The 21,815-nt window shown below is 49.2% G+C and overlaps 4 protein-coding genes across 8 annotated transcripts; all 4 read right to left on the reverse strand.

Annotated features, from left to right (window-relative positions):
• Nucleotides 1-185: 185 nt before the first annotated feature.
• LOC134009918 (E3 ubiquitin-protein ligase TRIM47-like) lies at nucleotides 186-5,763 on the reverse strand. Of its 4 annotated transcripts, none has more exons than XM_062449692.1 (7): nucleotides 4,663-4,801; nucleotides 4,406-4,553; nucleotides 4,303-4,329; nucleotides 3,036-4,202; nucleotides 1,778-2,328; nucleotides 1,295-1,525; nucleotides 186-769 (listed from the first exon to the last, which is right to left on the reverse strand). In XM_062449692.1, the coding sequence occupies exons 5-7, from the start codon at nucleotides 2,324-2,326 to the stop codon at nucleotides 671-673; spliced, it is 879 nt and encodes a 292-aa protein (XP_062305676.1). In that variant the 5' UTR covers nucleotides 2,327-2,328; nucleotides 3,036-4,202; nucleotides 4,303-4,329; nucleotides 4,406-4,553; nucleotides 4,663-4,801; the 3' UTR covers nucleotides 186-670. The 4 variants fall into 4 exon arrangements, 3 of the variants coding, with proteins under 3 accessions (XP_062305676.1, XP_062305678.1, XP_062305675.1); XM_062449694.1 differs by having other exon boundaries at nucleotides 1,778-2,331; XM_062449691.1 differs by having other exon boundaries at nucleotides 1,778-4,202.
• A 601-nt stretch (nucleotides 5,764-6,364) lies between these two features.
• Nucleotides 6,365-11,156, reverse strand: si:dkey-46i9.6 (E3 ubiquitin-protein ligase TRIM7). Of its 2 annotated transcripts, none has more exons than XM_062449776.1 (7): nucleotides 11,055-11,156; nucleotides 9,054-10,013; nucleotides 8,463-8,558; nucleotides 8,121-8,354; nucleotides 7,610-7,757; nucleotides 7,428-7,454; nucleotides 6,365-7,316 (listed from the first exon to the last, which is right to left on the reverse strand). In XM_062449776.1, the coding sequence occupies exons 2-7, from the start codon at nucleotides 10,008-10,010 to the stop codon at nucleotides 6,769-6,771; spliced, it is 2,010 nt and encodes a 669-aa protein (XP_062305760.1). In that variant the 5' UTR covers nucleotides 10,011-10,013; nucleotides 11,055-11,156; the 3' UTR covers nucleotides 6,365-6,768. The 2 variants fall into 2 exon arrangements, with proteins under 2 accessions (XP_062305760.1, XP_062305759.1); XM_062449775.1 differs by lacking the exon at nucleotides 11,055-11,156 and adding an exon at nucleotides 10,829-11,006.
• Nucleotides 11,157-11,530: 374 nt separating this feature from the next.
• Nucleotides 11,531-18,787, reverse strand: btr12 (bloodthirsty-related gene family, member 12). The gene is given in 9 exon segments (XM_062449662.1): nucleotides 11,531-12,493; nucleotides 13,137-13,163; nucleotides 13,833-13,980; nucleotides 14,390-14,422; nucleotides 14,425-14,625; nucleotides 16,158-16,253; nucleotides 16,708-16,899; nucleotides 17,149-17,627; nucleotides 18,633-18,787. Coding segments are annotated over 9 exon segments (1,749 nt in total). The 5' UTR covers nucleotides 18,640-18,787; the 3' UTR covers nucleotides 11,531-11,927.
• Nucleotides 18,788-19,473: 686 nt separating this feature from the next.
• On the reverse strand, nucleotides 19,474-21,809 carry LOC134009895 (zinc finger protein RFP-like). Its single transcript, XM_062449654.1, has 6 exons — nucleotides 21,533-21,809; nucleotides 21,342-21,437; nucleotides 20,865-21,098; nucleotides 20,474-20,624; nucleotides 20,313-20,339; nucleotides 19,474-20,230 (listed from the first exon to the last, which is right to left on the reverse strand). Exons 1-6 carry the CDS (start codon nucleotides 21,635-21,637, stop codon nucleotides 19,701-19,703), a joined length of 1,143 nt encoding a protein of 380 aa, XP_062305638.1. The 5' UTR covers nucleotides 21,638-21,809; the 3' UTR covers nucleotides 19,474-19,700.
• Nucleotides 21,810-21,815: the final 6 nt, after the last annotated feature.

Below are 21,815 nucleotides of genomic sequence, written 5' to 3' on the forward strand. Positions count from 1 at the left end.
CTAATCTAAAGGTTGTCTCTGTGGGTGTTTGTTTGCTTGTGAAGGTGAACACAAGTCAACTACTTTTGAGGACGCAATGTACTTAAAGATTACATTTGTCTGTAAAACAAACATTAGGGCAGCATTCACTTTGACAGATATATCAAATTCCACCTTCTTCCTTTACTGACAACAAGAGGCTGGTACAAATCAAGATTTTTATTAATATTGCATAAATCACATTCATTCACAGGAGGTAGTAAGGTTCAAAGTATCAAAACCCAGTGCTAACCAATAAATAGGATAAACAGATAGACTATTCTTAACATTGGCAACATTTTCAACACCGATTCCACATTCACATACAGTGCAGTTATGAAAAAAGATGTCTCTATGCAAAATAAAACATTATACTATACTAGCACTTCCGTATTCCATAGAATAGACATTTACATACACATTTACAGAGTTTACATTTAGTCATTTAGCAGACACTCTTATCCATGGCGACTTACAGTAAGTACAGGGACATTCCCCCCGAGGCAAGTAGGGTGAAGTGCCTTGCCCAAGGACACAACGTCATTTTGCACGGCCAGGAATCGAACCAGCAACCTTCTGATTAATAGCCCTATTCCCTAACCGTTCAGCCATCTGACTCACAGTTCATCTCACAGAGTTCATCTCTGTGCTGTCAGGATATCTCTAGCTTCTCCCGCAGGTCTTGAAACAGAGACTTGATGGAGAGAGACCAGTCCTTGACGTGCGGAGGAGAGGAAAACGACGGAAATCTCTGTGAAGAAAAAAGAAAAGGAACTCAAACCTTAGTAGACACGTGGGACTCAACCCCAGATCATACTGTGTTTCCCTGCACACACCATGTCAGGGCCTAATCACAGGGATCCACCCAGGACTTCTGATTGTCTACCATCAGTCATTCCTAAATACGAGAGTGCATTAACAAAGTAAGATGCAGGGGGAGAAAGGGCGCCACCTGCCTGGAGGTGGAGGTAGAGGGAGGGGAAGTGGAGGGAGGTGGAGGTGGAGGGACGGGGAGGGGAGGTGGAGGGGAGGGGAGGGGAGGGGAGGGGAGGTGGAGGGGAGGTGGAGGGGAGGGGAGGGGAGGGGAGGTGGAGGGGAGGGGAGGGGAGGGGAGGTGGAGGGGAGGGGAGGGAGGGGAGGTGGAGGGGAGGGGAGGTGAAGGGAGGTGGAGGTGGAGGGACGGGGAGGTGGAGGGGAGGGGAGGTGGAGGTATGGGGAGGGGAGGTGAAGGGAGGGGGAGGGGAGGTGAAGGGAGGGGGAGGAAGGGGGTAATGACCTGTAGAAGGTGGAGGGGGTCCTCAGTGTGTGAGAGCTGCTCCAGTTCAGTGCTTCTCCTCTGAAGCTCTGCGACCTCCTGCTCCAGGTCTTTGACGAGTCCCTCGCCCTGTCTCCTGGCCACCTGCCCCCCCCTGCTGGCGTCCTCCAGGGACTGCTTGATCTCCTCCACCTTCTTCTGGTGCTCCTGGATCACCTGATGAACCCTCGACATGGATCTCTTGAGATTTACCTGGAGATCAGAGCAAAGGATTAGATTGGATGGATGGATGGATAGATAGCGTCCATCAGCAATTACAACCAAATTAGTAATGAGAAACACATATTCTATTAGTTATCAATAAGTTCCTCAAAGTCCAAGTAAGGGATAATGCCCGACGAGGTGTACAATATCACCTGATAATGGACACCCCTGCAGCCAATCAGAATCGAGTATTCACCCAGACCATGGCATAACACTTATTATTGAATTGATTTTCCTAACCTTTTTCCCCACGGCTTCCTTGGCGACGGACACCACCCGATGCCCCCTGTGGTCTTCCCGAGCGCACATGGCACAGACGCAGGTCTGATCGCTCCGACAGAAGCGGTCCAGCCTCCTGCCGTGCACCCTGCACACGGCCTCCTCCAGGTCCTTCCACACCGACACCAGCTGGTGGCGCCAGAGAGCGGCATCCCGGTAGTGAGGATCCAGGTGGGCCTCGCAGTAACACTCCAGGCACACCAAGCAGGACTTGACGGCCGCTCGACGTCTCCCCGCGCAGACGTCACACGGCACCTCTCCGGGCCTCGGGGGGGGCGAGCCGGACGCCGAGGCCCCAGGTCGGGTGGCGTCTCCCTGGGTCGTGTGCACCGGGGAGAGTTGGGGTCTGGTGGGGAAGATGGCCTTGCAGAGGGGGCACTGACACACTGGGTGGAGCCTCCAGTACTCTCCGATGCAGGCCAGGCAGAAGCGGTGACCGCAGGGGATGGACACCGGGCTCGTGAACGCGTTCAGGCAGATGCAGCATGGAAGTGGCCCACCGTCAGACATGACTGCTGGAGGACGAGATGGGGTTAAAGCGCGGGCCGTTGCGCAACTTATATTGACGCGAGCAGCCTTTGATCTTTGAGGAACATCCTGAATGGGTTCAAGTTTGGCTGGCGGTTTTATCATTTACTGTTACTCTGGATTGGAAATGTTGCAAGAGCAACGTCATAAGTGTTACCATAAAACATGTGATCAAGATGACTTTGCCGTACGAGGAAATGCTCCGTTTAACCCTTCAAAAGCCAGCATAAAATGTACATCCGTTCTTTTCTAACTTTAATCTGATCCTTTGGCCAGAATCTGAACAATCATTATCACATTGTATTGGTTCATGTACCATGTGTTCTGTTGGTGTCCTGTTGACTGGACACAAACACAAAAAAATCTAGAAACTCTCTTCAGTCTACGATATATCTCAACCACAACAAACAGTTAAATGCAGAACATCTTGGCTGAGCCTATGACAACCCTTCGATGTGTATTCAAATACCTTGGACTAAATATTGACACGTTTCTACAAGTTCTCATTTAGAAAATAACAGGTTGGTCCATATTTTCTGTTGTTTTGTTCTATTTGTTCTAATCTTAATTTCCCAGAAATTTCCCCCTTTCCCTACAAAGGCCTTTCTCTGGTGACAGGCCGTATTGTACAAATAATATTTTGTAATTGACTGGTAAAACCTGGTAATACAAAGAATAAAGGTCCACTTACCTGTGTCCTACTAAAGACCAGGTACCAGTCCTGGATAGTCTCAACAAGAGTGTGTTTTCAGAAGGCTGACTGGTTAGAGGACTGCCCTCCCATACGGGCCTGAGCACTCCTTGTCTTGACTATCTAGTAAAAAGAGGCGGTTCTTCTGGACTATGGACACAGCACGGTTTCTAACTCTGGCCTGCTTGTTCTCATAAACTTTGTCTCATAAACATGACGCACACGGATGCATTTCCTCACCGTTTTGTTTAGAAACACTTAGCATACTTTTCAACAGAGCCCCAAAAGGGCACGCATATAGAGACGTACTAACTGCAAAACATTTTGCCTTTGACTCTCTTTCAGCTTGACATTCAGGAGCTGCACAAGATTCTCTGTACTTGAGAAGTGTGTAAGTTTAATAGATCAGTAAATCACAAGGGAAGTCAGTCATGAGGCGATGCATGTAACTTGGTAACCTTAGTATAGAAGAGTGTGCAGTGGAACTACACCATAGCAGAGGGACCAGCATCCAGGACACCAAGCAACATAAGACGACTTGAGCTCACCACACCAGATAAGAGCTGGCCTATCAGGCACTTTCTGCCTGGACTCAGCAATTTCCCTTGTCTTAAAGGGACAGTAGCACCTGTCGCATGTCTTTCAGCTAAGGACCAGTGATTCGGATTTCCTGGCCATACTGTAAAGGTAGAAGTAAGGGTACAGTTTCCCGGTGAAGGATTGTCCAAAAAATGAGAAGATGTGGGACGTCATCATGGTAACATCGTAAAAAGACACCTGCCCCTTCTCATAGTCCACATCCACGCCCACCTGTCTGGGCTTGGGGGTGAGGTGGAGGGTGGTCGAGGGCGAGGAAAGAGCCTCAAACTCCCAGAATCCACTCTTTGAGAGAGCAAAGAAGCCATTTTTGGAGTTCTTCGCGACCGCGTCCTTCCTGTTGACCTTTTCCGTGGCAACGCCGACCTCCCACCGCCCATACGCGCCGACCGCAAACTCCCAGTAATGGCGTCCGGAGTTGAAGCCCTTCTCCCCCAAAACGGCTGAGTAGAAGGTGAACCTCTCTGACTGCTCAGGTAACACCTGGGACACTTTGGCATATTTGATCTTTTTCCCTCCCAGAGAGTTTCAGTCTGCAGCTTGCGGTGTTGACGTCCATCTTAACATCCTCTGTAGACACAAATACATCTCAGTAGGCTTTAATCGGTATAAAAACACATAACAGTCCCTTTGTATTTGAAGACAAAACGGTTATTCTTACTAGACACACCTTTGAATCTCTGCATTCTCTTCAGCTCTGTGGACAAAAATAACGTGTAAAGTAAAACATAGTGACACTACACGCAGTCACAAGTACATCGTTCAGATCTTACCTGTGTCGGTGAATGATTTGACCTCCATCTTGATTGTCTCCTCTATCTGAGCCCAAGCTCTCCTCACAGTCCCCACACACAGGTCTGTGTGAACATGGACCCTGGACCACTTCTTAGTGGACAGAGACACGCCAAGCGGAGGATGGCTCTGCAGGAAGATGTCATTACGAATCAGCATCAATCCAGGGATTGCAAGTGCATTCTTAGATAGTTTTGTCGTCGCTAGGCTAGCTTGACGTGCGATGGGGGACACTGACCTGTAGGAGGAGCAGGGGGTCCTCAGTGAGTGAGAGCTGCTCCAGCTCAGTGCTTTCCTTCCGTAGCTCAGCGATTTCTTCCTCCAGAGTTTTTATGAGGTATTTCGCCCACTCATCTTCTGCCTTCTGCCTCTCCTGTATCACACGGCGAAGTTTAGCTTGTCTTTTCTTTCGAGTTTTAGAGTGAAGACCTTGCCACTGTCCTCCACTTCCTTCTCAGAATTGACCTAATGGAGTCGAGGGGGAAAATAATGGTTGGAGTCGAGGGAAAGAACTAAAGAGGTTATACGTTTTTTTAAAGTCTATTTTTGGAAGGCGGGGCCTTACTTTACTGTGCTCCACTGCTTTCTTGATCTCCTCCACCTTCTCCAGTCTTGTCTGGATCTTCTGCTGAATCTTCATCTTCGTGGACCCAAGCTCAGCCTATGGAAAAGAGAAGAAGATTTTTTGTTCATCTGAGAATTGTTTAAGCAGAACATTCTAGAGTGTGTGTAAAAAAAAAGAAAAGTTTTTTCCTACCTTTACTTTCCCTCCCAATTCCTCCACTGGCACAGTGTCATGAGACTTGTGTTCTGCCTCGACGCACAGCACACACACACACCTCTGGTCAGTCTTACAGAACATCTCCAGGAGCCTCTGGTGCTTCTTACACATCCTGTCCTCCAGGTTCTCCACAGGGTCGACCAGCTGGTGGATCTTCAGACCGGCCACTCTCTCGTGGGGCTCCAGGTGGGTCTCACAGTAGGAGGTCAGACACACCAGGCAGGACTTCAGAGCCCGGAGCTTCCTCCCAACGCAGACGTCACATGCCACCTCCCAAGCTTCCGCAAAGCATTCTGGTACTTGGAGTTTCCTTTTTTTGATCTGCACGGAAATCTCCTCTAGAACTGAATTCGTGGAGACCTCGGGTCTTCCGTAAAATCTTTTGTTGCATTTGGGACACTGGCACGCCTCTGTGGCCTTCCACTTCTGTCCAATGCAGGCCTTGCAGAAAGCGTGTCCACAGGGAGTGGTGACCGGGTCGGTGAACACCTGCAGGCAGATGGAACACTGGAACTGCTTCCTGGACAGGAGACTGGGGTCAAAGGTCAATGAAGACATTGCTACAGGAGAGAAATGACCTCATGAATGTCTGTGGTCTTCCAGCGTGTACTATTGAGGGGGATTGTAAGCAACGCTATTAAAGTGGATTATGGAAAGTGTCACACAGGTGGAGGATTTGTAGGCAAATAGATTCTTGGCTTCTTTACAAACAAAGTGTTGTTTCATTGGCTGGTTAAATCAGGTGACTGTTCTCCACCCTGTCAGGTGCTGGATGACTCATTGTGTGTGCATGCAACATAATATCTCACACAAACAACTTATATCTCACGGTAAATAAACTGACGAAAGAAAACTCCTCAAGAACTTCCCAACAATATGAACCATCCCTTTGCCGTGTTGTAAAATATTATTATTAAAGAAAATCATACCTGGGCTTTGATGTAGCCTTCGGCAGGACAGGTTTTGGACGAAGCCAGGACTACCTTCACCTCAGCCAAACAATTGACTGTAGGCTACATGTCAAAAAACGCGAGACCTCCTGAGAAACTCTTTTGTGAAGTCATGAAAATCGCCTTTGTTGTGAAGTCATATACATTGGTTTTTATCAAGAATTACAAATGTAGAATGTGACAAAACATTACGAGGTGGGCAAAAGATGTACATTTATTGTTGCAAAATCTTTATTATTGTAAACCTATGTCATAGTTTTGTGCAACATAGAGTATAGTAAAGTCTCTTTGGAACATGTTTGACATGCAATAACAAGTAAATACATTAAAATACTGTATTGTTCAAAGTCCAGTAGACACATTCAAGCATGTTGGGCCATTTTCATGGGTCAAAATATGATCAAAGTAATTTTAGGCTAGTTGTCATTTAACTATTTATACTTTTATATAAATCCATTAGAACTGCTATTGCATGTAAGAAAATACTACCACACACAATCAACAGAAATAGAAAAATTCAAACCTATACATTAACAAGTTATTAGCACACAAAATTAATTCCGGCCCTTCTGGGACTTGTAGTCCAGTAGCATTTCTTTTGTAGTTCTTCTCTTCAGCATAGCTTGGTCTTCTCAGTGACAGGACAAATCACCATGGTATCCGAGGCCTTGTCAGAGCAGTACAAGTAAAAGAATGGGAAGATCTTCTCTCTGAAACTATCCATGAATGTGTAAATGTGACTCCGGGCCCTCACGTCGTAAAATGACACCTGCCCTTCCTCGTAGTCCACATACACGCCCACGCGTTTGGGTTTGGGGTCAAGGGTCAGTAGCAGAGGCGGGGCTGTCGACACCCGATACCCCTGCCCCTTCTTCATCGCCAGGGCCCAATAACCGTGGGCGGTGCTCACGGCGATCCGCCCCTTCCTGTTGACGGAAGCTCTGGCCACGCCCAGGTACCAGTCGTCCTTGTCGCCCACGGCAACTTCCCAGTAATGGCGGCCGGAGGAGAATCCCTCGTGGCCGAAGACAATGACCACGGTGTCGAAGCGCTCCGGGTTGTCGGGGAGGGCCTGCCACGACCCGAGGTGCCGGACCTGCCGTCGGTCCTCCGACAGCTGCAACCAAGGGTTGGCGGTGTCGGGGTCAAGGGTCAGGTCCACTGGGAGAGCGAAGGACAGGGAGTACAGGCGTTACGAGGCTGAGGTGAGGGTGATGGCGTTGGTGTGAGGGGGATTTTATTTACATTTCGGTGGAACTGAGAACGTTTTACCTGCATATTTGAGAGTCCTTTTAAGCTCTGTAAAATGAAAATAAAACAGACTGAATAAAACGTATGTACATAGGTAGCGTGTAGTATATATGATATAGAATAACACTTACCACACACTCCCTTTCAGTCGAACAAGTTTCGACTTTGAATCGTGCACGCAAGATAATGCCCTGTGTTCCTACCAGTATCAACCAGTTTCTCTAACTCTTCACTCAGAGTTTCTTCGAGCTTGGCCACGCCCCTTCTGATGATGCCAACGCAGACCTCGGTGTTGACGCTGGTCTCAGACCAGTCCTTAGTGTGGGGAGGAGTGAGCAGGGACGGAAAACTCTGGATCAGTAGAGAAGAAAAGAGATATTGTCTTGTTTGGTCTGTCAGGATGTCTACGGTTGTTTCTGAGGATGAGAGTTAACGGTTCTTTACCTCACATCAACTGGTCAAATTTATCTTTATGTTGATATGGCACGAAATGAAGCACAAAAGTGCTTCAAAAACTAGAAACTGGTATTGTCTTATCTGTTCAAAGTGCAGGAAGCAAATGCCCTCCCACAGGAAACAGACGCTCACCTGCAGGAAGTGAATGCCCTCCAACAGGAAGTGGATGCTCACCTACAGGAAGTGAATGCCCTCCCACAGGAAGCAGAAGCTCACCTACAGGAAGTAAATTCCCTCCCACAGGAAGCAGACGCTCACCTGCAGGAAGTGGATGTGGTCGTCAGTGCGTCCCAGGCGCTCCAGGTCGGTGTTCCTCCTGTTGAGCTCGGCGATCTCCTGCTCCAGCTCGGTGATCAGGCCCTGGGCCCAGCTCTCTGTCTGCCTCTGCCTCTCCTCCAGGGCCAGAACCAGCTCAGCCTGGCTCCTCTGGAGGGAGCGGATCAGCTCAGAGAACACCGCCATGCTGTCCTCAATCTCCCTTTGGGCACTGGACTGGGGTGATGGTAAGCATGGTTACCACACTGGGTCAGGATGCTGGTAGGCATGGTTACAACACTGGGTCAGAAGGTGGGGTTGTGGGGCGAGGGTTCTAGTACTAACTTTGTTGAGCTCCACCGAGTGTTTGATCTCCTCCACCTTCCTGAGCCTGTCCTGGATCATCTGCTGCACCTCCATCTCCGTCCTCCTCAGGTGGGCCTGTCCAGAGAAGGGACAGGCGGTCAGATTAGAATCTGAATCTGAATCTGAATCTGAATCTGAATCAGAATCAGGTGTATTCGCCATGTATGTTATACAAACACAGAATTTACTGTGGCAGGGAGGTGCAGATTATTACAGATTACAGATTACGACATGACAACTCCCTCAGCTGTCTGACCGCGACGTCCTGTCATCGATCTCTTCCTGCTGACTGTCGATCCAATCAACACAGCCGTCGAATCCTTTTATCGTTCTTTGTGAGACTGAGAGCTATTGGTGTTCGTTTTCTTCGAAACAGTTTGCCACACGGATACCTAACGACAAACTAAATAGTTCTCAAAATATAGTCGATATGACTGATTTCTGATGACATCTTGAACTATATCTGGGTGTAGATCAGGAGTTACAAACAACAGGAGCTACAAAAAAACAACATTTGTACGTTTACATTTCCCCCCCCACCCCCTCCGGCGTTCCCCCACGTCACCTCACCTTCTTCTCTGTCCATTCCCTCTCGACGGGGACGGTGAAGTGAGCCCTGTGGTCGGTCTCGGTGCAGAGCACGCACACGCACACCTGATCCTTCTTACAGAACAGCTCCAGCAGCCTCTCGTGCTTCGGACACATCCGGTCCTCCAGGTTGGCCACGGGCTCCATCAGCTTGTGTTTGGTGAAGCGGGCGCTGTGGGAGCGAAGGTGCTCCTCGCAGTACGACGTCAGACACACCAGGCAGGACTTGACCGCCGTCAGCCGCTCCCCCAGGCACACGTCGCAGAACACCTCGCCCCAGGGACTGGGCGACGCGGCCGGGACTGGGGGTGGGGGCCGGGCAGGGGCTGAGGTGGAGGTGGAGGCTGTGTCCAGGGCTGGGGCTGGGGACAGGGTCAGGCAGGGGTCCAGCGCTGGTTCCAGGCTGGGGTCCGGGGTCGGGTCCAGGGTTGGAGATGGCGGTACCGATGGGGGTGGTGGTGGAGGAACCAGGGGTGGCAGATCCTCCTGCAGTCCTTTGCGTACCTCCCCTGGCGTCACCAGGGACCCCTGCTGGAGCGCCTTCTTCTTCTGATCCGCCTCCTGCCTCTGTTTGAGCTCCTGAAGGAGCTTCTCCTGCTGCTGTTTCAACAACGTCTCCTCCTCCTCCTCCTTCCTCTTCTTCTCCTCCATCGCCTTCTCCTCCTTCTCCTCCTGCTGCTGCTGCTCCGTGTTCCTCACGCGGATCTCCTTGAACTGCTCGGCGATGTCTCTCAGGACCGTGTTGATGCTGATGTCGGGTCTCTTGTAGAAGCTCTTCTTGCACATGGGGCACTGGTACAGGGGGCTTGTCCTCCAGTATCCCAGAATGCAGCTCTGGCAGAAGTTGTGTCCGCAGGGGATGGAGACGGGGTTGGTGAAGACGTCGAGGCAGATGGAGCAGTGGACCTGCTCCTCGGACAGCTTACCCGTCGAGGCCATTCCCTGACGGAGTGAGAGAGGAGAGAGAGAGATAAGAGAGAGGACAGGAAGAGGGGAGGGAGTTGGCTTGAAACTTCGACTCATTAAATAGATAAACAAGTAATTCAAAGGGAGAGAAAACTGAAAAAGGGGGTTATTCCCAGAACAATGACGTTGTAGGTGTATCTTTGACCTAGAAGGTAACTAGGCCATGTGGATAAGGTGTCGTTATTTATTTTGGGTAACTGACAGAGCAGAATTATGTTTTGATGCTCTGGCATACAGTTTGAAGTTTTTCTCATTAGTTTGCGATGATTCCAAAACTTGAAATGTGTAAAGCTGGGTTTGGCCTGTTTTCTGATGTCAGGTGTTCGTCGCATTACTGTGATGAATAGTTGTGTTGTTATTTTCTGCAGCTATAATCCTCCCATGCTCAACACAGTTGTTTGATTGGGAGACACTGTGCTATGTCAGCACTGTGTGTGTGCGTGTGTATCTGCTTTTGAACACCAGTGCTCAGGGTTTATGAATCCTCGTCCAGAAAGGTTGGCTATTCATAGAAGCCAAGATTAACATCTTTCCAAAAATACTGGTCTACCCAGCGCCCTGCTCTGCAGTTTCTCACAAACAACAGTCGGCCTCAGCTTTCTAATCCTTTCATCATTCTCAATGATTTGCTTTTATAGCTCTGTCCGAACCTCCTATTGCACAACGTCAAGAATCTAAAAGTGTCGAGACGTTGCAACTGAAAGAAAAGCTAAGCTCTTTAGAAGTTTGTTGCAGGCTCCAGTATTTCATACACGATTTAACATGTTCAAACAACAGCCCCTCTCACTCACCCCAAAGAACACCCTCAGGAACTGAAAGAAACGTGTTGCGATCAGTTAAGAAAAACACCTTGCTTCGACAGAGGAAGGTATAGTGACAGAGACATGAAGCCACATCGGGGGAACAGGGGAGCAGAGAGGGAGAGAGACATAGAGAGACAGAGAGAGGCAGAGGGAGAGAGACATAGAGAGACAGAGGGAGAGGGAGAGAGAGGGAGCGCCTAGCAGAGGGACTCACCAGAAGACAGCTGCTCCAGTGGCTTCACGGTCCACAGTGACCGTTCTAGCCAAGAATGACACACGACACGGCCATCGACACCGTCTCCGACCTTCCCCCCCCTCCCCCCCACCCCACCCACCAGACCCAAAAATATGCCCCTGTCCCTACCCCCTCCCGTAACCCGGATACCAGCTTCCACCTCCCTTCCCAGGACCCCCTATCAGCTGAGGGGGCTGGGTTAACTCTTTAGACAAAGCTGGCGAGGGCTCATCTTATCCCTGACACCTTTGTTTCCTTTCTCCTGTCTTGATTCTCAGCTTTTTGCTGTGTTTTGCTCAAATAGTCTTGTCGATTTCCCTTTCGAAGTCTCTATTGAAATGAATTTCCGTGATTAAATTCCTGTTTGGGTTGTAAACCTGTTCTTTGTTCTCTCCCTTCAGATCATTCCAACCACGTATGCAAATTTGCTTTCCTCAGACTCAGCAGGAACACGATCCAATTCATTAATCTTTATTTATCAGCTGCAGATTAAGATACAAAAGTACATATTTATCACCCTGCAATACATAAAAGAACAAGACAGTACTGTAGTTCACATTAGCTCAAATTAGCCCTTAGCCTTGAGAAGCAATCAATACCCAGAAAATCAGTTGTGCATTTGCAAGATCGGAAGTGATTTTATCTTCATAAGTAAACATCTGTACCTCACATAAATCTAAAAAAATTGAAAGAATGGGAAAAATCCTTATAGTTCCTTCATGTCCAGTTGAGTGCAGAGAAACTTCTGAAAGTCTTTAACAGTATGGCAGTCAATCATAAGTAGCGCAACTGTGATTGGGCAGACATAAACCAGATTGAGGCTCTATCTCAACCACGATTGGCTGGTCGATCTCAGATTTTCCCTGAGTGGACGGTGGGTCTCAGGTTGACCGGACTGACGACGAGAGGGCCGGCGTTCTTCCCCTCCTGGGCGAGGCAGGGACTGAAGATGGGAAACAGGCTCTCGTTGAAGGTATCCACGAAGGTGAACAGGTGCTCCCTGGTCTTGACGTCGTAGAAGGACACCTGGCCTCCCTCGTAGTCCAGGAACACCCCCACCTTGCTGGGCTGAGCGGCCAGGTGGAGGGTCAGCCTGGAGGACGCTAGGGCCTTGACCTCCCCGCTCTTCAGCCACAGGCACCAGAACCCTCCGTCCGGGCTCAGCTTGATCTCCCCCTTCCTGCGGGCGGAGGCCCGCGCCACGCCCAGCGTCCAGGCGGTCTTGTGGCCCACCTCCACCTCCCAGTAGTGCCGGCCCGAAGCGAGGCCCTCGGTGGCCAGCACGAACAGGGCGGGGCTGAAACAGCGGGAGCTCTCGTTGAGCGAGGCCTTGCGCGATTCCTCGTACCTCACCTGGCGGCCGTCGTCGGACACCGCCAGGTTCCGCTGGGCTGTGGCCGGGTCCAGGTACACCTCACCTGGAGAGAGAGAGAGAGAGAGAGAGAGAGAGAGAGAGAGAGAGAGAGAGAGAGAGAGAGAGAGAGAGAGAGAGAGAGAGAGAGAGCATTTACAACAGCACTTATTCCACAGTTCTTCATGTATGTATGTGTGTTTAATCACCTTGAGACCGACTCACACAGTGCAATGCTGCCCCCACATGGTGCCTCAACTTTGCAGCAGTAAGCTGTAAACTTTCCAGTCTTGTTTGAACATTTATAGAGACCCTTCATCCTAACACCATCCCTGTTATTGGTAGTGACGTTTTAATGCTCTCTCGACATTGGTAGGGACATATCCCTTAACTATAATTTGGTATGTACACAAATCCTCACGATAAACAAAGGGTATGACCGCTGAGTTATTGCACCCCTCACCTGACAAATCAACGGTGTGATTGGGAGTCAGATGACTGAGCGGTTAAGGAATCGGTCTACTAATCAGAAGGTTGCCGGTTCGATTCCCACGGCCGTGCTAAAAATGACGTTGTGTCCTTGGGCAAGGCACTTCACCCTACTTGCCTCGGGGGAATGTCCCTGTACTTACTGTAAGTCGCTATGGATAAGAGCGTCTGCTAAATGACATAATGTAAATTATGTAAATGTGATTGAAACTGCTACTCACTTGCATAGCTCTGCACCTTCCTCAGCTCTGTGGGCAGGAACAGAGAGAGGGCACAGTGTCAACGTCACAGCAGGAACACACACAGCCAAGCAGAGTGACACACGCACTGTGATAACCTGCTGCTCTGGCAGACATGTGCTGCTGTCAGTTAGGCGTGTGTGTGTGTTCGTGTGTGTGTGTGTGTGTGTTGCTGTCAGGTCTCTGTTGTCTGAAGCTCATTACAACCAGATGGCTGAATTCTGGCGCCTAGATCTGGGTCGCCTCGTTTTGTAACTCGGGGCAGCCTGGCTGGGCTGAGTTAAGGCATTACAGTGGATGGAGTTGTTCAAATTCTAGGAAACTCCCATGCAGGGTTACCCAGGAGTACTAAACAAACAGCGGGTCCATCTGTCATCTGTGTGACTCAGCATCTATTTACAGGTGCCAGTCCACTGACCCAGATTCTGGGCACAGGAAGTGAGGTCAAACAGGAATTGATCATGATTTAGATCAAATGTAGAAGAGCCTAAATATAGTAAAGAAATGACTACAGTACTGAATATTAAACTCAAGTCATTAGGTTCTTGCATTACTCTAGGACATAATGTGTCGGACAACATTTTCATAAATAGAAAAACGTTCATGGATCACAGAGCACTTTGGAATGATGTTTCTTAAAAAATAAACGAAGCGGTTCTAAAGCTCTCCTGTCTCTACCTTTCCCGAACAGTCTCTTGAGCTCCTCCTGGAAGCGGTCGATCAGGGTGCTGACCGTGGAGCGGAGGGTGCCAAGGTAGAGGTCGGTGTCAACGTTCACTGCCGACCAATCAGAAGGCTCGGGGGAGGGCGCCAGGTTGAGATAGCTCTATGGGAGAGAGATAGGAGACGGGAGGTTAGTCTGGGTGTGTGGGTGTGTATATATTTCCTTACCCACCCGCTGGTAGTTAACCGTCTCTCAAGTGTGTGTGTGTGCCTGTGTGTGTGTGCTGTGTGTGTGTGCCAGTGTGTGTGCCAGTGTGTGTGTGCCAGTGTGTGTGTGCCAGTGTGTGTGTGTGCCTGTGTGTGCGCCTGTGTGTGTGCCCTTGTGTGTGTGCCAGTGTGTGTGCCTGTGTGTGTGTGTGTGCCTGTGTGTGTGTGCCAGTGTGTGTGTGCCTGTGTGTGTGCAGTGTGTGTGCCTGTGTGTGTGCCTGTGTGTGTGTGTGTGCCAGTGTGTGTGTGCCAGTGTGTGGCCTGTGTGTGTGCGTGGTGTGTGTGCGCGTGTGTGCCCGGCCCACCTGCAGGAAGACGACCTTGTCCTGTGCTGTGGCGCGAGGACGTCCAGCTCGCTGGCCCTCCTCCGGAGCAGGCCCAGCTCGTTCTCCAGGCCGCGGGCCAGCTCCTGGGCGTGCCGCTCGGCCTCGCGCTGCCGGGACGAGATCACCTCCACCAGCTCGGCCTGGCTCTGCTCCACCAGCCGCTGGAGCTCCGCGTACACCTGCCAGCTCTCCTCCAGCTCTTTCTGGGCGCCGCTCTGGGGGGTGGAGGGGGGGTGGGGTAGGATGGAGGGGGGGGGTGGAGGGGGGGGGGGGGGTGGAGGGGGGTGGAGGGAGGGGGGGGGTGGGGTAGGATGGAGGGGGGGTGGAGGGGGGGGGGGGGAGGGGGTGGAGGGGGGGGTGGAGGGGGTGGAGGGAGGGGGGGGTGGGGTAGGATGGAGGGGGGGGAGGGGGGGGTGGAGGGAGGGGGGGGTGGAGGGGGGGTGTTGTGGAGGGGGGTGGAGGGAGGGGGTGGAGGGGGGGTGGGTGGGGTGGAGGGGGGGTGGCTAGGGTTTGTATGGAATGACAGACATGCTCAAACACACGTCTTCCAGAGTTACCATGCTCTGGGGGCGGGGGGGGGGGGGGGGAGTCCTTAAGACACCGTGTTCTACGGTGAGCTCATCTGAGGTTTAAGTTTTTATCAGAATGCATCTCCCAGGAGTCTTGTCATCTTTCACCAGGTGAACCACCGTAACCGGTCTGACTTCACTCACGCCTACGCAAGGAAACGTCTGCTTACGTGTCTCAGGAGAATGTCTGCGTGTTTTGAATCGTTTTCAGAACGCCACCTGACGCACAGCGTACAAGAGTATGTTGCAACTGTAACTACAGTATGACTGCATTGTTGTGAATATTCTCTTCTCTCCCCCTCCCCATCTCTCTCTCAGCTCTCTCTCTCCCCTCTCTCACCCCTCCTTCTTTCCCTCCCTTTCCCCCCTCCCCTCTCTCTCTCTCTCTCTCTCTCTCTCTCTCTCCCCTTCCCTGCCTCCTGAAAGTCCAGAGGTCAGCAGAAGTCACCTCTCCAGATATCGCTCTCACCTTCACCCCCCCACTGTAACTCATCCTTATTGTATTTTTAACACAGCTCTCACTGACCACAGTCGAAATCCTCTCTATTTACAGTCAATAGGAGATCAGGAAACTAGAAACACACTATCAGGAAATTAGAGCCCACTTGTCGTTGATACCTGAGGAAATCTCTACGTCAAAAAAAGTGTCAAAAACTATGAAAACTGAAACCTTTCCTGTATTGTATGTGTTCATTGCGATCCTGCACTCTGAGCTGTGCGAGTTCCGGGTGTGGCATCCAGGCATCTGGCTCTCTGAATTCCTTTCAAAGTCGTTTATTTACATGCTCATTATCCATTACCGCCTGTATTTGTAATGTTTACTACATTGTGAGTTACCATCCAAAACGACTCCATCCTATCCTGTGTATTTGTCTATCCCTCGCCAGCCATGGATTACTGTGTACTGTGTTCGATTGTCCAGGTCCACAACGACCAGCCTGGTATTTCCCAAAAGGCACCTGGGGTGGGGCGGCAACAGGCAGGCTTCTGTACCGGTCACACCGGTCGGACGGCCTGGGAGCTGGAGACTAACCCGGAGCACGTCTAGAGTTTGTCATCCATCTGGGAGAACACGCTATGAGGACGGTGTCAAATGTGCTCGTTGTTAATCTGGAGGGGAGGGGGGGCGGGCAGTTGGAGCGTTTTGATGACATCACCCCCTCAGGCCCGGCACTCACTTTGATGACCTTGATGGACTGCGTGACCTCCTCCAGTTTTTTGGTTCGCTCCTTGACGAGGTGTTTCAGCTCCGCTCGCATCTTCCCCAGGTGACTCTGTGTGAGAGAGGAAGGAGAGGGAGAGAAGGAGGAAAGAGAGGAGAGGAAGGAGACAGAGAGGGGGGGGAAAGGAGGAGAGGGAGGAAAGGGAGAAAACGAGCAGGAGGAGAGGGTGGACAGAGAGGAAAGGGAGGAGAGAGAAGAGAGAGAATAAGGAGAAAAGTGAGAGGAAGTAGAGCAAGATCCGGTAGATCAGAGTAAGCACAGGCTAGTCCGCGTTTAGTCCGCACTCAAAGAGCCCCAGAATCATTCTTCACTGATTTGCCAATCAATACTTATCAAAAATTGATTAAACGAGGAGCGGGATGCAATAAATTCAGTGCAGCAGAGGCCAAACGCCTTTCCCATCAAACAATTCTCAACCATCTGTAACAACAAGGACCCACCCCTCGCCCCCCTTGCCCCTGAAGAGAAGCACGGGTTTCAGGAAAACACGTTTCCAGGAGCTCACCATCTTCTTCTTCCACTCGCGGTCGGTGGAGACCACCTCGTGGGTCTTGCGGCAGGACTGGGCGCAGACGGTGCAGAGGCAGACGTGGTCGTGCCGGCAGTACACCTCCAGGAGACGCTCGTGCTTCTTGCAGATCTTGTCCTCCAGGTGCAGGGTGGGGGCCACCAGCCGGTGGGACATCAGAGACTTCACCTGGGGGTGGAGGGAAGATGGAGGGATGGAGGGGGGGGGGAAAGGGGCGGAGCATATAAAAGAGGTGAGATAAGAAAGGTACAGAAGGACAGAGGAATGGAGGGACGGTGGAACAGATTGCGAAAAAAGAACGTCAGTTCTCGGGAGAGACGGATCCCGGAGGAAGGACGACAAACGTGTGAAGTCCCCACGAGAGAGAGAGAGAGAGAGAGAGAGAGAGAGAGAGAGAGAGAGATGCTCGGCGCTCACCTTCTTGTGCTGCCGGAGGTGGGCCTCGCAGTACGACCCGGGGCAGCTCACGCACGACTTCAGCGCCCTCATCTTCCTCCCGATGCACGAGTCGCACGCCACCTCCCCCGCCCGCGCAAACTCCCCGCCCTCCGCCGGCGGCGGCGGCGGCGGTTCCCCGTGCGCCGCCTCCGGGACCAGCGTGAGGGTGGAGCCGGGAGAGGCGGCCCCCGCCCCGCCTCCCCCCGCCACCGTCAGCCCCTGGAACTGCTCGGAGATCTCGGCGAGGACGCGGTTGATGCTCAGCTCGGGGCGCCTGGAGTAGCTCTTCTTGCACATGGGGCACTGGAACTTCTTGCTGTGGTTCCAGTAGCCCTGCAGGCAGGCCTTGCAGAAGCTGTGTCCGCAGGGCGTGGAGACGGGCTCCACGAACACCTCCAGGCAGATGGAGCACTGGAACTGCTCCTCGCAGAGGACGCGACCCCCTGGGGAGCTGACGCCTGGGGGGGAGGAGGAGGAGGTGATGGAGGGGGGGTTGAGAGAGAGAGAGATGACATTACTGGTAGTGTGAGAGTGTGTGGGCGGGTGAGACAGATGGGAGAGGAGAGGGGCGGATAGAGGGACACAGAGAGAGTGTGAGAGACAGGAGAATGAAGGAGAGAGAGAGAGAGAGAGAGAGAGAGAGAGAGAGAGAGAGAGAGAGAGAGAGAGAGAGAGAGAGAGAGAGAGCAAGAGAAAGAGAAAGAGAGATCAAAAGGACGAGAGAGAGGGCAACACATAGAGCAAGACAGGATCAGAGCGTATAGGATTAGAGAGAGTTAGTTCCTCAAACAATGGTTGCTATATGTAGATTTTGAGCACGACAAAATATCACTTATACAATTTTTGCGAAAATCGAACCATCAAACTAACTAAAAACCCTTGCTAGTTCATCCATGGGACTGTTTGTTGTGTTGCTGTAATCTCAGGAATGCAGAAGAACGGGAATAAACCATGGACTTCTTGTGCTCTCTCATGTTCCCAACAGACCACTCACACCTTGCACGTATATGTCATTTAAAAAACAACATCTCCCGTCTTTCCATCTAGTTCGTTCAGTGCTACATTTTAAATATTGCGAATGTTTGCCGTTTTGAAACTTTGACAAACCACATTGTGTGGCAGTGATGATTTGTCTAAGTGGTCGAAAAAAGAATATGATTTTCTTATGAAAGTTTGGTCTAAATTGTGAACCAAACTGATTCAATTGTATCAGTAGGTAGGGTAGCTAGGCTACAGTTGAACTAACAACTAGAAACACTGTTTACTTTTCTGTCTCCTTCCTGCATTAATGAACAGCACTGAGAACTAATATTTGCTTTAGTCGCAGGTATTGGTTGACCTGAATGAGCCTGTGTATTTCCCCAAAAAATATTTTGAGAAAGAACCTAGCGCCACATGTTCACAAACACTCCACCTGTACCAGTGGATACATTTTATAGTCGTAGATTTAAGATACTACTCACTTTGCATGTTGTTTTCCCCTTATTTCTTGTCTGTGAGCAAAAGGACTTCACCCAGGAACTCTCTGGGTGTGAGTCCTCTGACAGGTTCTCTTCCTGGAACTCCAAGCCCCTCCCTCTTTCAACAAGGACACACCCAATCATAACCTCCCTCCCAGTGCACAAACACACACACACACACACACAAACACACATACACAAACACACACGCCATAAACACACAAGCCACAAAAAAGAGGTTGTTTGAAATCACAAGTACAATACCACATGGATATGGTCACACATTGTCTTAATCCATGTTAGGCCTCTGTGAGTCAACAGTTTGAATACCCATTGCACCAGTCAATAAAACTGTATAGTGAACCACTTTATTGCTTGGATGATTATCATAATTGTTGTTGGTATGCCGAAGACATCAAAATAAATTCTAATGAAAAAGTGAAGATAAAGATATTCACTTAAAACTAAACAGTCCAAAACCATCAATAATAATTATTCCATTCAATAGAACAACCAAAAAAATACATTACATTTGACATGTTATTTATTTAGCAGACGCAAATGGGACAGAGGACAGGTAGGCAGGATTTTTTCTCAAGAGACCAAGAAACCATACCATTATGGAGGGAAATACATAGCAAAAATCCTACCATGCTCACACAACCTGAAGGAATTACTGAATGATCAAATTGGAGCAGAACAATGATGAACCCAGATTTGACACGAAAGAAGATTGTCCATTGGGCACAGAGAAAGTAACGACCAGTTGTAGAACCCCTCTCTTTTAGGTCCCTCCAGGGCCATCTAATGTTCCATGACATAAAACATAACACAGAGAGACAAATACATTAAAAGTGATTTATTTTTTATTTTTTATTATTAAATATTATTTAGTTCTACCCTCGTACTTTCACAAGCATAATCAACATCACATCACAATTGTCACAATCAAACACAATTGTTTATAACAATTTCACAAAACTTCAAAATCACATGATATGTTTGCCATGATGGGCTTGAGAGGAGAAGACCCAAGAAGACTCTGATTCATGGTTTACCTGCACAGGTACATCATCTTATAACAAGGGGGAAGCTATCTTTACCGTCATTATGACAACATGGATCAAAAAAGGGCAGGGCCTTCTCTGTGAGTTTACCCACACTGTAAGTGAACAGATGAGTCTTAGCCTTTACATTGAAGAAGGAAACTTGACCCACATCATTATCCAGGAAGACACCCACTATTTGGAGAGGATCAGAAATGATTAATGAGACTACAGGTTGTGTCGAGGCATAATAAGCATTACCACCTGTAAGACCAATGGTGAAGAAACCCTCGTCAGGTGTGGCAACAATAGATTCCTTTCTATTCACAGACACAGTCGCAACTCCTACATTCCACTCTGTTTTACTCCCCACTTCTACTTCCCAGTAATGCCTCCCTGAGGTGAATCCCTGTTTGGCCATGACGCATACATCCTTTGTGAATCTCTCTGGGTTATTTGGAACCTTGCGTAGCTTTCGTGATTTCCTGACTTGCTTTCCATTTTCAGAGATGATGACACTGGGTCCTGCAGTGTTGAGATCTAGCGTAATGTCCACTATACAGGAAGTAGAACACAAAAATATTTAAGTGACTGAACGTGAACCTTGAACAATTAACTGTAAAGGATGTCTGAATACCTGCAAAATCCTGCATCCTTTTCAATTCTAGAGAAGATAAAACAAGTTTTGATCATTTTACTGAAGTCATGGTAATGATAGTCATTGTAATTTGATGCTGTTGAAATTAAATGTAAATGAAAGTCAAAATGTTGTAAAGATATCAAGGTCAACAGACTTACCAGTGGCTGAAAGCTGATTAGCTTGACTCCTAACAAAACCCTCCACCTCACACACAGCATTTCTGACACAGCTCAAGAAATCCTCTTGGCCAACATGGATCGTCGTCCAATCTTTAATTGGTGGTGGCTGGTGACAACTTTGACTGAATCTCTGTTGAATGAGATCATTGGATGTAGAACTTCTGGTATTCCTTACAAGTCACTGCATGTTTATGATTCCTAAATCTTTTAAATAGACCAGCCAAATCTGACCTCCTAAAAACAGTTGGAACAATGCCCTTCTGGCCCTTGATTATCTCCTATGCCTTTCTCTAAGCACCATTCGTATATATAGCTTTGGAAGAACGCATCTGCTAAATGAATTCAATGGAAAAAACAATACTTCCCCCACCTTTAGGACAAGAAAGTGGTCCTCAGTGTGTAAGATGTGATCCAGCTCTGTGCTTCTCCTCTGAAGGTCCACAATCTCCTTCTCCAGATCTTGGATGAGGCGTTCAGCTCTTGTCTGTGTTGCTTTCTGTTTCTCCATTATCTCCCCAATGAGTTTAGCCTGGTTCTTTTTAATGGAGTTGATGAGAGCAGTGTAGACCTGGTCACATGTTTCCAACACTTTCTTTGCATTCATCTGACAAATATGGCAAAGTAAGATTAATTTAGTTTCTCTAATGGACTCAAGGTTATCTTAGTATGCAGCCCATGAATTATAAGTAGATATTGGTGTTTTCTGTATCCATCTATGCACATCTGTTCCTTGGTTTTATGCTGTGTTTTCTCCATGCACTATTTGTATGTCACTTTGGATAAAAGCAACCTTTAAATGAATACAATGTAAACTGTAAATAAGGAGTGTCAAAAAGATTGGACTCACCTTAGTCACGTCAACTGATTGATTGATCTCCTCCATTTGTTGTAGCTTGTTTTGGATCATCTGTTGTATCTCCATAATTATTTTCCTAGCGGAGATCTGCACAGAACAAATCACATTTCAGGTCCTTCGTGAATATTCCTTCCACAAAATTGGGGGTTGAAAGTGAAACACAGTCTTGTGTTTGATCTTACCTTTTGATTTCTGGACTCAATATCTAAAAGAGCAACATTATGTTGTTTGCGTTCTGCCTCACAACACACTTGACACAGAAACTTCTTGTCAGTCTTACAGAACATCTCCAGGAGTTTCTGGTGCTTCTTACAGATCCTGTCCTCCAGGTTCTCCACAGGGTCGATCAGCTTGTGGATCTTCAGACCGGCCACTCTCTCGTGGGGCTCCAGGTGGGTCTCACAGTAGGAGGTCAGACACACCAGGCAGGACTTCAGAGCCCGGAGCTTCCTCCCAACGCAGACG

Source organism: Osmerus eperlanus, chromosome 23 (assembly GCF_963692335.1).
Source record: "Osmerus eperlanus chromosome 23, fOsmEpe2.1, whole genome shotgun sequence".
In the NCBI taxonomy this organism is placed as follows: Eukaryota; Metazoa; Chordata; class Actinopteri; order Osmeriformes; family Osmeridae; genus Osmerus; species Osmerus eperlanus.

Coding starts and splice junctions, on each gene's coding strand:
- LOC134009895 (XM_062449654.1), bottom strand. CDS start 21,637: ATGTTCTGTAAGACTGACAAGAAGTTTCTGTGTCAAGTGTGTTGTGAG. Junction 21,438..21,532: donor TTGAGTCCAGAAATCAAAAG/GTAAGATCAAAC, acceptor TGTTCTGTGCAG/ATCTCCGCTAGGAAAATAAT. Junction 20,231..20,312: donor AAGGATGCAGGATTTTGCAG/GTATTCAGACAT, acceptor CTTCCTGTATAG/TGGACATTACGCTAGATCTC.
- LOC134009918 (XM_062449691.1), bottom strand. CDS start 2,449: ATGATAAAACCGCCAGCCAAACTTGAACCCATTCAGGATGTTCCTCAA. Junction 1,526..1,777: donor AGGAAGCCGTGGGGAAAAAG/GTTAGGAAAATC, acceptor TCTGATCTCCAG/GTAAATCTCAAGAGATCCAT. Junction 770..1,294: donor ACCCCCTCCACCTTCTACAG/GTCATTACCCCC, acceptor TTTTCTTCACAG/AGATTTCCGTCGTTTTCCTC.
- si:dkey-46i9.6 (XM_062449776.1), bottom strand. CDS start 10,010: ATGGCCTCGACGGGTAAGCTGTCCGAGGAGCAGGTCCACTGCTCCATC. Junction 8,559..9,053: donor GGGAATGGACAGAGAAGAAG/GTGAGGTGACGT, acceptor TTCTCTGGACAG/GCCCACCTGAGGAGGACGGA. Junction 8,355..8,462: donor ACTCGGTGGAGCTCAACAAA/GTTAGTACTAGA, acceptor CCATCACCCCAG/TCCAGTGCCCAAAGGGAGAT.